The following is a 12,849-nucleotide window of genomic DNA, read 5'->3' as shown; positions in this document are numbered from 1 at the left end:
ATACGTTAAATTTTTGTTATGGCAAAGCAAACGCGTTGTTTCGAGTATGCATGAAAAAAGGGACGCAAAATTCCTGTCAAAGTCAATAGACAGCTAGGCTGGTTTTTTCAATTTTAAACAGTTTTTTTATATTTTTATCTATCAGTTCTGCATACAAATTACGTGATAAACAGTGAACGAACTAATGTTGAAGATCAGACTACTGGCATAACTATGAATAAAAACAGTTCTATAAACATTCAGGTCGATGATGAGGCAATTTCGTGTTCGCTTATTGCGGATTAAATCTAACAATTCGAGTTAATTCGACGCCATTGGACCCTGCTGCTGTGGCCGGTCGTTGTGGACGCTGCTGTTCTGGCCGGTTTCGTAGATGCAGGTTGGTTGGTGAGTTTGGTGCTCTGACTTGCAGCATTTTATAATGAAGAAAAGGATTTGCCACGTATTGGAAAACCGCCAGTGTGACAGTCACAAGGGTGGCAGAGTTCGTTGTGGCTCCGCGATAACCAGCTACATTGGCAACTAAATGACACGCGATAATTGGGGCTCTGAACAGCAAAAATACGGCACAAACTTGGTTCGTAAACTTAGTGAGTTTTCTCTCTTCGCGCCGGGTAGCTGAATTTGAGGGATTGACCGTGGAAGAGCGCAATTCTTTCAAAATACGAAAGAAAGTCACTGTTATGATCAAGATGGTAACAGTGTCGAATTGAGCGACGACTGCTATTGCAATGTGAATGGCTTCAAAACGGGATAAGTTGTTATAGGGATAGAACTCAACGCACACAGATTTTTCGTTTCTTATCAAGATGCCAAACAAGGCAGCAGTTAGCAGCGATAAAATCCAAGTCAGTGGAATTATTTTCTTCACGTTGCTTCGCGTTAAACGTCGGTTAAAAGGGCGAAGGACACAGTCTTGGCGATCGAACGCCATCAGGGACAAAGTCAGAGCGTTAAGCACAAGAAATGAGAAACACGAAGGGAAGACAACTTTACAAGTTACCTCGAGTGCTGGCGGCAGGTTGGAGCCCATTTCAAAGTAGTTGACAAGTGTCATTACTATCAGCAAAGGCATATTAATCAGCGCTGACAACAAGCCGGTCAGGGCGAGGTTGGCCAGCAGGTAGTGGGGCACTTTACGAAGATCTTGTCGTCTTTTGAGCGACAGAAGCACGCGGGCATTGCCAATCGTTGCCACCAAAATGCTGATTGCAACAAATGTGATTACGAAGATCGCCAGAACCGTCGGGACTCGTGTCCAAGTAGCGGCGCTGTTTGTTGAAAACTCTACTTTGAAATTTGTAGAATTATTCATATTGAAATGTAATTGTGCCCTTTTCCTGTTAAGAAATGTGGGGCTTTCTTTCTCGAGCTAGTTTACAAAGTATGAGTCAAGTTTGGATCTAAAGCTCAGTAAGCTCATCGCCGCTAAATTACAAATGAATTGTAAACTGCGATTTCAACGCACCTCTAAATAGCCGAAAGCTTTATAAAACAAAACATTTCGCTTTGTTTTTTTACAACTTTAATTTGCCTTTCGGCTTTGGGAACGTTTGGAGAGATTTTAGCTGTTACACTATTGAGAAAGGGAATACATGAAAAAGCTACTTTGTGTTTGTTAACCTGGTTATTTTTTCACGAGAACAATTACCAATCTCAGAAAACACCTTGTAAGAAAGGGCGTGCTCAAGCCGTAATTCTATAACTCAAGAACTCAATAGAAACGCGGAAATAGCACGAACTGTTAACGTAATGACGGCAGTGCAAAGAGAATTTACATTTTGATGATAAAAAAAACCACGTGATTTATTGTTTTTCCTCGCTATGTTTTCAAAAAGAAGTAGAAAACATGTTTTCCGTGTTGCTATCGAGTTTTGTACTCGCTGTGTCTTCCCCGGTCTCCCCCTCGCCGGCGTCGCGCGCTCGCGGCTCTGCGTCGCCGGCCTTGTGGGGCCCCTGCCCCCCCGCGTCCCGCGCGCCTCGCTCCCCCGGTCATAGAAACACTCGTGAAAGTTGGGAGAACTCGAAAAAGTTGTGAAAACACTCGCCTGTGGGCTCGTGTTCCCGCTAATTTTCCCTTTTCATCGCCACAAGCTTACAAAACTAATTCTTATTTTCTGACTTTTTGAAACCTTGCAACTTGAAAAACTAAAAAAAAATCTTAATAATTTTAAAAAAACTTCTTCTTGTAAAACGTTTTTTTTTTTTGCTATTCTTTCCTCCGGTAGTGTTTGTAGAGGTTGAGAAGAAAACAAGTAAAAAAAAATCAAAATAACTTCTTGGAAAACATTTTTTGTACCATTTTTCCCACCGGGAGTGGGGGGATATTGTGTTTTAAAGGAAAAAAATTAAAAAATTAAAAAAGTCTTAAAATTTTTTTTTTTTTTTTTCTTTCGGGAGGTTTTGAGAGGTTGTAGATGTTGTGCTGTTAAGAAGGAAACAAGTTAATGTTTCCTTTGTGTTGATTATCAGCTCATGTGCAACTTCTTAGTTCCCCTTAACAACAATAACTCACAGGTGATTGTTTATGTTCAAACTAAAAACTATTTTGTCTCTTTTTCCTCGCAATAAGAAATCTAGAATAGCATACGAATGGTAAACTGTAGCCAAGTTTATGGTTTTCATTTAACGACGAGGAGCAACCTCCGCGCGCGCGCGATGCGAGTACATCATGCACTCGAAGGCCCCCACATGTCGGCGCGCGCGTTTCTTTACTCACGCAGCCTTTGTAAAGCATTTGTAACCAAAACCAAAGTTATCACTCTGGTGAATTACAAAGAACACAGACAAACTACTGAACCAGTCAAAACTGGAAACAAATGCATGCAGCACGAAGCGCGGGAAATGTTGTGTGAACAATCAGGATTGGAATTGATTTTACTTCTCATTGGTTAAGAAATTGGCGCGAATTTTTTTTAAACCGGTCACTAAGCGTAGTAATGCAAAACCAAAGCAAACACGAATTACTTTCGACACTCAAGTAAAAATCGCTGAAACTAACTCAGTTAATGTGACCGATAGACTTGAAGCAAGTCTACTAAACAACTAAAAACTTGTAAGCCAGGAAACAATAACATCTTCCCAGAAAAAGAGAAAAAAGTCGGACTGCATGAAATGAAGGATACGTTTTGTTATGGCAGAGCAAACACGTTGTTTCGAGTATGTATGAAAAAAGGACACGAAATTTCTGTCAAAGTCAATAGACAGCCGAGCTGGTCTTTTTCAATTTTTAACAGTTTATGTTTAGTAGATTGTGTACCTTCTGAATACAAGATATACAATGAACAAACTAATGTTTAAAAATTAAACTCCTAACAAAAGTTAACCGGTAGGTCAACTCATATTAAGCAGAAAAAAAGTTCTTTAAAATTCAGTTCGATGCTGAGGCAAGTTTGTGTTCGCTTATTGCGGATTAACTCCAACAAATCGAGTTTATTCGGCGCCATTGGACCCTGCTGTTCTTGCGGGTTGTTGTGCATGGACGCCGCTAGCCTACCGGTTACCTAATTGCAGGTCTGTTCGTGGGTTTGGTGCTCTGACTTGCAGCATTTTATGATGAAGGAAAGGATTTGCCACGTACTGGAAATCCGCCAATGCGACGATCACAAGGGTGGCAGAGTTCGTTGTAGCTCCATGATATCCACCGATGTTGGTCACAAAGTGCCACACGGTAACTGGGGCTCTAAACAGCAGAAACACGGCACAGAATTTGTACGTAAACTTGGTGAGTTTTCTCTCTTCGCGTCGGGAAGCTGAATTTGAGGGATTTACCGTAGAAGAGCGCAGTTCTTTCAAAATACGAAAGAAAGTCACTGTTATGATCAAGATGGTAACAGTGTCGAATTGAGCGACGACTGCTATTGCAATGTGAATGGCTTCAAAACGGGCTAAGTTGTTATAGGGGTAGAACTCAACGCACACAGATTTTTCGTTTCTTATTAAGAAGCCAAACAAGGCAGCAGTTAGCAGCGATAAAATCCAAGTCAGTGGAATTATTTTCTTCACTTTGCTTCGCGTTAAACGTCGGTTAAAAGGCCGAAGGACACAGTCTTGGCGATCGAACGCCATCAAGGACAAAGTCAGAGCGTTTAGCACAAGAAATGAGAAACATGAAGGGAAGACAACTTTACAAGTTACCTCGAGTGCTGGCGGCAGGTCGGAGCCCATTTCAAAGTAGTTGACAAATGTCATTACTATCAGCAAAGGCATGTTAATCAGCGCTGACAACAAGCCGGTCAGGGCCAGGTTGGCCAGCAGGTAGTGAGGCACTTTACGAAGATCTTGACGTCTTCTAAGCGACATCAGCACGCGGGCGTTACCAATCGTTGCCACCAAAATGCTGATTCCAACAAATGTTATCACGAAGATCGCCAGAGTCCTCTGGGACTCGTGTCGAAGTAACGCCGTTTGTTGAAAACTCTACTTTGAAATTTGTAGAATTATTCATATTGAAATGTAATGATTACCTTTGCCTATCAGTGCAGCCTTCTTTCTCGTGTAAGTTCACAAAGTATGAGTCAAGTTTGGATCTAAAGCTCAGTAAGCTCAACGCCCCTAAATTGCAAATAATTTGTAACCTGCGATCTCAACGCACCTTTAATAGCCGAAATCTTTATAAAAGAAAAACATTTCGTTTTGTCTTTCTTTGGAAGTTTAATTGCCTTTGGGAATGTTTGAAGAGAGTTTAGCTGTTACACTATTGAGAAGGGATTACCTAAATAGCTGCTTTGTGTTTGTTAACCTGTTATTTCGCGAGAATGATTATCATTCAATCAATGATACGCAACTAAAGTAAAAATAAGCAAAACTAAAAAAAATAGCAGCACCCGCTAATTTTCCTGACAACTTAGTTGGTGTAGAAAACAACGTTGCGCTAAACGAAATGAATGATGTTTGGCCTATTTTTCCTCGTTACACAGTGTCTTCATTGCCACAACCTTACAAAACCAATCCCTTTTTTCTGACTTTTTTGAAACCTTGTAACTTGAAAAACTCTAAAAAATAAATTAAAATAATTTCAAAGTAACTTTTTTTTTCTAAAACGTTTTTTTTTTCCGTTTTTGTTTGCTTTTTTCCGCCGGGAGTGTTTTGAGAGGTTGTAGATGTTGTGCCATTGAGAAGGAAACAAGTTAATGCTTACTTTGTGTTGATTGTTATCAGCTCATTTGCAACTTTTGATTGCTTAGGTCCAAACTAAAAACTATTTTGCCTTTTTTCCTCGCAATTAGAAGTCCGGAATAGCATACGAATGTTAAATTGTACATATAAAAATTAATGTAAATTCAATACAAACCAAGTATGTCTTTTCCTACCTTGAATCTTGTAACTTTTAGTTTTCACACATAACTTCTTTTAAAATGAACTTATTTTTTTCCTCTAATCTTTCTTTGTTGGGAGTGTTTCGAGAGCTTTTAGCTGTTACGCTATTGAGCATGATAGCAAAACTTATCAAGGCCGAGGCTTGTGTTCTCTACCGAAGCCGAAGTTGAAGGCTTAGGCGGTTAACAGAAAGCGAGGCCATACGAAAACAGAATTAAATGATCGCATATTATACATCAAAACTGATATAGCATCAACATTGTCTAATAATATCTGCTTTGTGTCATCCTGTTATTTCGGAAGATGGATCAGCATTTCAGTAGACCCAATGCAAATATGGATTCCGTTAATTAAAAACAACTTTTGACAGGCAATTTTTAAATAGTCTCATATAATTTTATTAACCCTCGAACACGCGAGAGCTTTCAGGAGTTATAAAGTGTACGTGCATTGAAGATCGAATTGGAATTTGGAATTTGGAGTGGTGAGAAATTTAAACAACATTGAAGCATTTTTCTTACAATTATTCTAACAGCGTGTGCTTTGTTGTTTTCTGTGGCAGGTGTTTGGGTCGCCAGGATCTTATTCTGTGGCCAGACTCTTCCACGTCCTTTCCAAGCATCCAGTCCAGTTCCATCCTTCCATCTTTAGTATTTACTGGTTACACCATGAGAGTGGCGTCACACCTAACACACAATGTTCAACCCATCCTGGACGATGATGATCACAAACCACTGAGAAGTAAAGGGAAGGAGACCTCACGAGGAACAAGAACACGGCGGATATCAAGCAGTGGAGTGTCTCCAACATCTCCAACGAAAAGGAAAGACTCACGACAGAGAAGCCACCATCACTCTCATCACACAGTCATATCTCCGACTGCAAAGCTACCCCCATCTCCTCTAAAGCACTCTCCCACAGGGGCCTTTTCACCTACAAAACATTATGGACACTCATTTTCTTCGCAGTTGTCACCTAACAAACATCACCATGGGGTACCTGTGTCGCCTTCCTGGGCCCATCAACATCCTCACGGACCCCTCCCTGGAGAACTTCATATAGGAGAACACCATCCCTCTTTGGGACATGTTCCATCCATGCACCCCGCTCAGGTGTCCCCTATGATGCATTCGCCTCCAGGGCATGGCTGGACTTCCCTGCATTCTCCCACAGGGCATGTATTGCCCCCATTACACTCGTCCCCAGGACAAATGGCCCTACCTCATTCGTCAGCACATCCAGTTCAACCTTTCTCTCCGACAAGGTAATGATTATTTCTGTATTTCATTTTCCAATTTCTATTGTCCTTTTTGTTAACTTTTTAAATTTGAGTATTATTTGCTTGTTCACATCAGCCACCAGCGTAAATCAATTTCCAGACTTGTTTCTGCATGCAAATTCGTATCTGCACTGTCACACAGTTTTTTGAAACTGTGTTGTTGTTTTCCTTTACACTTTGTAACATAGCCCGTAAAGGTGCGCGATCTACATCGGGCTATAACTCAACAAACAGCGCTCCCTTGTAACAATAATCTAGCTGTGTGTTAATCTAGTCATGGATGCCGCACTTGAAAATGTAAGAGCTATAGTTGCCCTCGGCTGCACCTCAAACAATTCTTATTCTTCTCTCGCAATCTCCCATCTTCCCGCGTGAATCCATAACTCGATAACTGTACGCAAAGCATAAACCAATTCTTAATTATTACAACACTACAAACAATAATGATTATAAATTCATAAAAAAAACCTGCATGTAGCGGTCAAATGAAAGTTGTATGAACAAGTGAATTGATTTGACGTTATTTTATAGACACAGTTCCTCGCTGTTGATGAGTTACCCCGAGGGATTTCATCTGAACCAAGCTCCCAGAGTGTGTCCTATAGACAGAACATTACAACCTACTCCACTGCCATCATTTTTGTGCGCATACATCCCAAAGGTGAGACAAACGTATGAACGATAAATCTCCGTTAGGTTTTCATGTACCAAAATTAAAGAGACTGTGTCACGGATTTTAGCTAAATTTAGGCATGAGAAATGACCATCAAATTCGTTTAAATATATTAAATAACCTCTTAAAACAGTGAAGGGATATTTAAATAACACATCAAATGCAAAAGAAGGTACGGATGTCCAAAAGTGACGAAGATTGAAACGGCTTCCGATATGGGTTTTTGAAATATGGTCCGGCGTAACAGTTTTCAAAGTTAATCTTGTCTGCTTGTAACTTTAAATTATAACGCCCGGGAGACACATTTGGCTGCTGTGAACCTACGGTTTTGTCATTTAATAGAATCATAGAATTAATTGTTTTTGCAAACATTTAGTTGCATGGCGAATATTTGACAAAATTTAATAAGAATAAGATAAAATTAACTTAGCCGTGACATGGCCCCTTTGTTTCCCAATGGTGTATCGATTCATTGTCAAACAAACTCTCGTCTCCTTTCTCTAGGTGACGGCAGGAACAGATATTTACCGCTGCAGTGATCGCAGTTCTGCGTACGAGATTCAGAACGTGTTACAGGGGGGTTCGGATCTCTGCAGGAATCTCCTACTGTACGGTACCCCTGACCTTGAAGACGTCAAATATGCCAAGCAGCATCTGTTCCCTGCACCCCTCGGCGGACTGGAAAGGGCCACGCCCCAGAATGGATGGACCTTTGTACAAATTCCAGGTTTGTTGGAGTACTTTTCTCTCACACTCTTTTTGTTCATTGCGATTTTGTCAAATTTGGTGAAAGCAATATTTTGTAACGTAAAAAAGGTTGTAACGTGACGTCTTTGCCAGTTACGTTGAAATACTAAACACCCCAAAATTATTTTTTTTTTTTTTTTTTTTCTTTTTTTTTATTATTTATTTTTTTGGGGGGTTAAAAAAAAAGGGGGGGGGGGGGGGGGGGGGGGTAAATATCGAACTGGGTACATCTCAGTCGGTGGCAAAAATGCCATTTCTGGCAAATTCAAAGTCTGCGATCCAAGCCTAGTGGTCTATCAGGCTGCCGCTTATGTCTGCATTTCTGTAGCATGAACCGACTTGGAGTATTCCTACTCCCTCTGCCCCCTCCCCCCCCCCCCACTGATTCGATGCCAGTCTATTACAAGGTTCATTCGCCAGTACTCATTTATACACCTGGGTGAAGAGAGGCACTGTGAGAGTCCACTGTCTTGTTTAAGAACACAACACAATGATCCTGGCCAAGGCCGTTCAGCGCGCTAACCATTTGGCCACTTCTAAATGTCTACATGTTGTTCTTCGACAGATCGTAACTCGCTGATCACAGACAGTGGTAAATTAACAGTGCTTGATGGGCTGCTGAGGAAGCTTAAGATGCAGGGACATAGAGTGCTTATTTACTCACAAATGACCAGGATGATTGATCTGTTAGAGGTTGGTTGCTTTGACTGTTTTATGTTGGTCATCGGGTTCTGTGGCAGTTGCCGAGAAAAAGAAAACCATGAATCTTATTATCTTTGATAATGGTGATGAAGAGAACCTTTTTTAAGGGTTACTCCTCGCTTTCATCTGTTATCATGGGCCCAAGTAAGTGTCGCTCCCGGTCCTGGGTGTAGCTAGATGCTAGTCATGTTCATCGGTACATATGAGAGAAAGACGAACTCCTCCGTCTGGGTCAGCCTCTGTTTCTCCTCATCTCTAATAATTATTTTTTTCATAATTTTTTTAAAAATTTGTTTGGATTCCGGATGTTTTGTTGCCAGTATAAGTAGCTTTGTAAACTGATTTATTCATGCCCCTTCTTCACCCCTCTATATCTCGATAGTTTTCAAAATCTAATATCTCCTTGCAAAATCAATACATTGCAAGCAGGCATGTGATTATAGAGTAAAGAAATTCGTTACCTAGGGAACAATGTCTTGATGTACCAATCAGTTCTTAGAAGCGACATTAAAAGAATGTAAGGCAATGAGTAAAGAGAATTTGTGTGTGTATTTCAGGAGTACATGACTTACAGAAAACACAAATACATGCGCCTGGATGGCTCGTCAAAAATCTCTGACAGGAGAGACATGGTGGCCGATTTTCAGTCCAAGTAAGTGGTTGATTTGTTTATCGCTCGCCTGCGTGTGTTTTGACCATCTCATTTACAAGAATCGAGTGTATGTTTCTATCTGTTTGATAAAAGAACTGATTTGACAAGATTACACAGTCTTAAGGGGAAATTCGAAGTTATCTTGGGGCAAAAAAGTTTTGAAATCTAATTAATGACTTTTGCTGTATTTTACAGAGGCCGTACGTAGGGCGTCAGAATATTAAAAATAAAAAGTAGAAATATAATAAATGTTTGCCTTTTGCATGGTTTCGAGGGCTATAAAACACATAACTTGTTAAACTGGTCTTCCAAAGCGCAAACCTGAAATATTTGCACTCGTTTCACCCGGTTTTTGTACTGCACTTAATGGAAGTGTATAACAAAATATTATATTTCTAATTACGTTCTTTTTCAGTGCGGACATTTTCGTTTTTCTGCTGAGTACCCGAGCGGGAGGTCTGGGGATCAATCTGACGGCTGCCGATACGGTAAGCTAACTTCAATTTGTATTTTGCTTATTCACGTGAAAAGCGCCATGTGATGTTTGTTGACCAATCTTGATTTGGTTCTTTTCTTAGGTTATCTTCTACGACAGTGATTGGAATCCTACAGTTGATCAGCAGGTATGTGCTAAGTGTTCAGTACAATTTACTGTTATTTAAAACGTCTCTCTGTCTTAGGGGATGAATCGCCCCTTTTTCACGATCCTGTCACATGGTAAAAATCAGCTATTCTGCTGCTGAGTACAATACAGCCTTTCAGATAAACGCAACTTACATTGTTCAAGCTTGATTTTGCTTAGTTTTAGAAAAAGAGGTAAATAAGGTGTGAAGTCTGCATACGAGCCTAGTGGCCCATCAGGCCGGAGCTTATCCCGGTTTCAGTAGCATGAAGCGACTTCAGTATTTCTACTCCCCCCCCCCCCCCCCCCGTAGATGGGTTGCTAGTTCATCGCAGGGATAACCCCGCAGCATTAAGTTCGCTGGTACCCATTTATACACCTGGGTGGAGAGAGGCACTATGAGAGTTAAATGTCTTGCCCAAGAACACAACGCAATAACCCTGGACAGGGCTCGAACCCAGACCGCTCGATCGGGAGTCCAGCACACTAACCACCGCGCCTCCCATGTAGAAAACAAGAGACATGTCTGTTTTCTAAAGAAACTGTATGTGATACAGAACAGTGTTGCTTATGTGATATTTTTCTGTGTTTACAGGCCATGGACCGCGCTCATCGCCTGGGTCAAACACGACAAGTGACCGTGTATAGACTGGTAACCAAGGGTTCCATTGAAGAGAGGATTCTTCAAAGAGCTAAAGAGAAAAGCGAGGTTTGTACTTTCTTGTTCTCCTTCTTCGTAGATTTAGCATCGTCCTCTTGTTTTATTGACCGTATTTCATTCATTTCAGATTCAAAAAATGGTAATATCAGGCGGACATTTCAAGCCAGAAGCTCTCAAACCCAAAGAAGTAGTCTCTTTGCTTCTTGACGATGCTGAACTGGAGTGCAAGTGTAAGTTTCTCGCTTTGAGAGTCCTTAACGTCAAAAAGAGAAGCTTATTTTGTTGGTGTGACTAGGTGTTCACGGCGGTCAAATGTCTCAGACAGTTTTTCTTTCTATTTCGGAAATTTCGTTCACATTGAAGTGGAAGTATGAGCAAGGATAGATAAAATAGTTGCTGAGTGTAAATATATTTTTAAACGCTCCGCATCCGAACCAAATGCTTTGACAAATGGTGCGAAAGTCTGCATTTACCTATTTTCAAACACGTAGAATTTAGTAAACCATCAGAATACTGATTAAGTATTGAAATTTGAACAGTGAAAATGAGAACCTTATCGTTGAAGCACTTTTCTTGTTTTTTACAAATTTCTGTCGTTTGACCGCGGATATTAGGTGTTGCAATTAGGCGTTACGTAGATAATCGGCGTTCCCTCGAATAATGTGCCTTCGATATGTGGTTGAGTTTTGCATTTTGTGTTCTCTTCAGTTCTTCAGCGGCAAGCTGAAAAGAAGGCTGACGAACAGCGACGAAGACGAGAAAGGAAACGAAAGAAGACAGGACCAGCTGAGGTTTGTCGGCAAAAAAACAAATACTTCAGGGATGCCTCGTTTACGTTTATCGCATCTTGTGTTCGATTTGCCTGCTTTTGCTAGACATGCAGTTTGCGACGGATGTCCTAAAAGGTTTAGTAACAGGGCGGGCGTTGCTTTCTTTTTTCATCCTTAGCTCGACTTTGACTGAGGGAGTTTACTTTGAGATTTTCAGCGTACTGTTTCAGTTTGGGACACTGTCCGGATGTAACGCTATTTTTCGTTAAGTTTTTGCAATAAGAACATGTAGATTTGCAAATGAAAACTTTCCTGCAGAATAATTCAGGCCTCGTGATGGTTGTTAGTGGAAACGAAGTTCTTTCAAGTTTTTTATCTTTTATCAAGCATCCTTTTCCTTTTTCTTTGTTTTTGGTCATCAGAGCGTGTTTCATTGTTTTAATTTGTTGTTGTTGTTGTTGTTTTCAAAACTAGGTTGGCGAAGGTTTGTCCCCAAGTATTGAGGTCCTTGATGGGACACCTCCAGCTAAGGCCAAGAAAGGGCGCAAAAGTAAGAGCTCCCTTGTGCCACCCGCACCTGAAGGGTCCATCTCCAGCTCCAAGCCTACGTCCGAGACCAGCAGTTTAACTGGAGAAGGCCTGAATATGAGAACCGGTGAAGCGTTTGATGGCGACGGTACAGTGGGTGATGATATCAGCGTGTTGAGTCTGGATGAAGGTCAGTTGTGAAACTCGTAATGTTATAGACCTTTTCACTTGAGCGTCAAAAGTAATTCGCGCTTGCTTTGGTTTTGCATTACTACGCTTAGTGATTGGTTTAAAAATCTCGCGCCACTTTCTCGACCAATCAGAAGTGAAACCAAAACCAATCGTGACTCGCTCACACACGTTTTCCCGCCCTTTGTGCCGGCTACATGTATTTGCTTCGAGTTTTGATTGGTTCACTGGATATGTCTGTGTCCCTTGTGATTGGCCAGAATGATTATATTGTTTTGGTTTTGAACACCTAATCGAAAGTCGCCCTATCACGAATGGCGCATTTTCAGAAATTTGTCCTATTTTTTAAGGTCGTCATTCGTTATCCTTGTTATTTATTGGTTTATTTTTACATCTTTGGTGTTTTTCTTTCTTAGTAAACTATTATTTTAAGGTCATTGCCCTGAAATAGAACTGAACACAATTTTTTAACCAAACTTGGCCTAATGGTTTATTACTTTAAGGGAACTTAAATTTTGAAATAAAAAAGGGGGGTCACCAGATTCGTTTAGGAGCAGGAAGACCTTGTATATTCCATATAATTCTTTTAAAATTCCTCTGCGAATACTAGCAAAGTACACGTTTTTAACGATAATTTATTTTTCAAACACATGAATTGATCTGTTTTCATTTTACAGAAAGATTTTGATCGATACACCTAAAATATG

At 40.6% G+C, this 12,849-nt stretch overlaps 1 protein-coding gene across 1 annotated transcript in view; it reads left to right on the top strand.

Annotated features, from left to right (window-relative positions):
* LOC144634539 (chromatin-remodeling ATPase INO80-like) overlaps positions 1 to 12,849 on the top strand; it is a 35,965-nt gene that overhangs the window by 21,376 nt on the left and 1,740 nt on the right. Inside the window, exons 32-42 of the mRNA XM_078493520.1 lie at positions 5,882 to 6,583; positions 7,130 to 7,259; positions 7,776 to 7,998; positions 8,584 to 8,711; positions 9,278 to 9,372; positions 9,788 to 9,860; positions 9,951 to 9,995; positions 10,590 to 10,703; positions 10,783 to 10,885; positions 11,364 to 11,446; positions 11,900 to 12,143. Of these exons, the coding sequence (XP_078349646.1) occupies positions 5,882 to 6,583; positions 7,130 to 7,259; positions 7,776 to 7,998; positions 8,584 to 8,711; positions 9,278 to 9,372; positions 9,788 to 9,860; positions 9,951 to 9,995; positions 10,590 to 10,703; positions 10,783 to 10,885; positions 11,364 to 11,446; positions 11,900 to 12,143 (1,940 nt within the window). The remainder of the gene's footprint in view (positions 1 to 5,881; positions 6,584 to 7,129; positions 7,260 to 7,775; positions 7,999 to 8,583; positions 8,712 to 9,277; positions 9,373 to 9,787; positions 9,861 to 9,950; positions 9,996 to 10,589; positions 10,704 to 10,782; positions 10,886 to 11,363; positions 11,447 to 11,899; positions 12,144 to 12,849) is intronic.

The sequence above is a fragment of the Oculina patagonica genome, chromosome 13 (assembly GCF_052425735.1).
Source record: "Oculina patagonica isolate OP01 chromosome 13, crgOcupat, whole genome shotgun sequence".
Lineage (NCBI taxonomy): Eukaryota > Metazoa > Cnidaria > Anthozoa > Scleractinia > Oculinidae > Oculina > Oculina patagonica.
The sequence above is the reverse complement of the archived record's forward strand: the minus strand, read 5'-3'. Positions and strand labels throughout refer to the sequence as shown.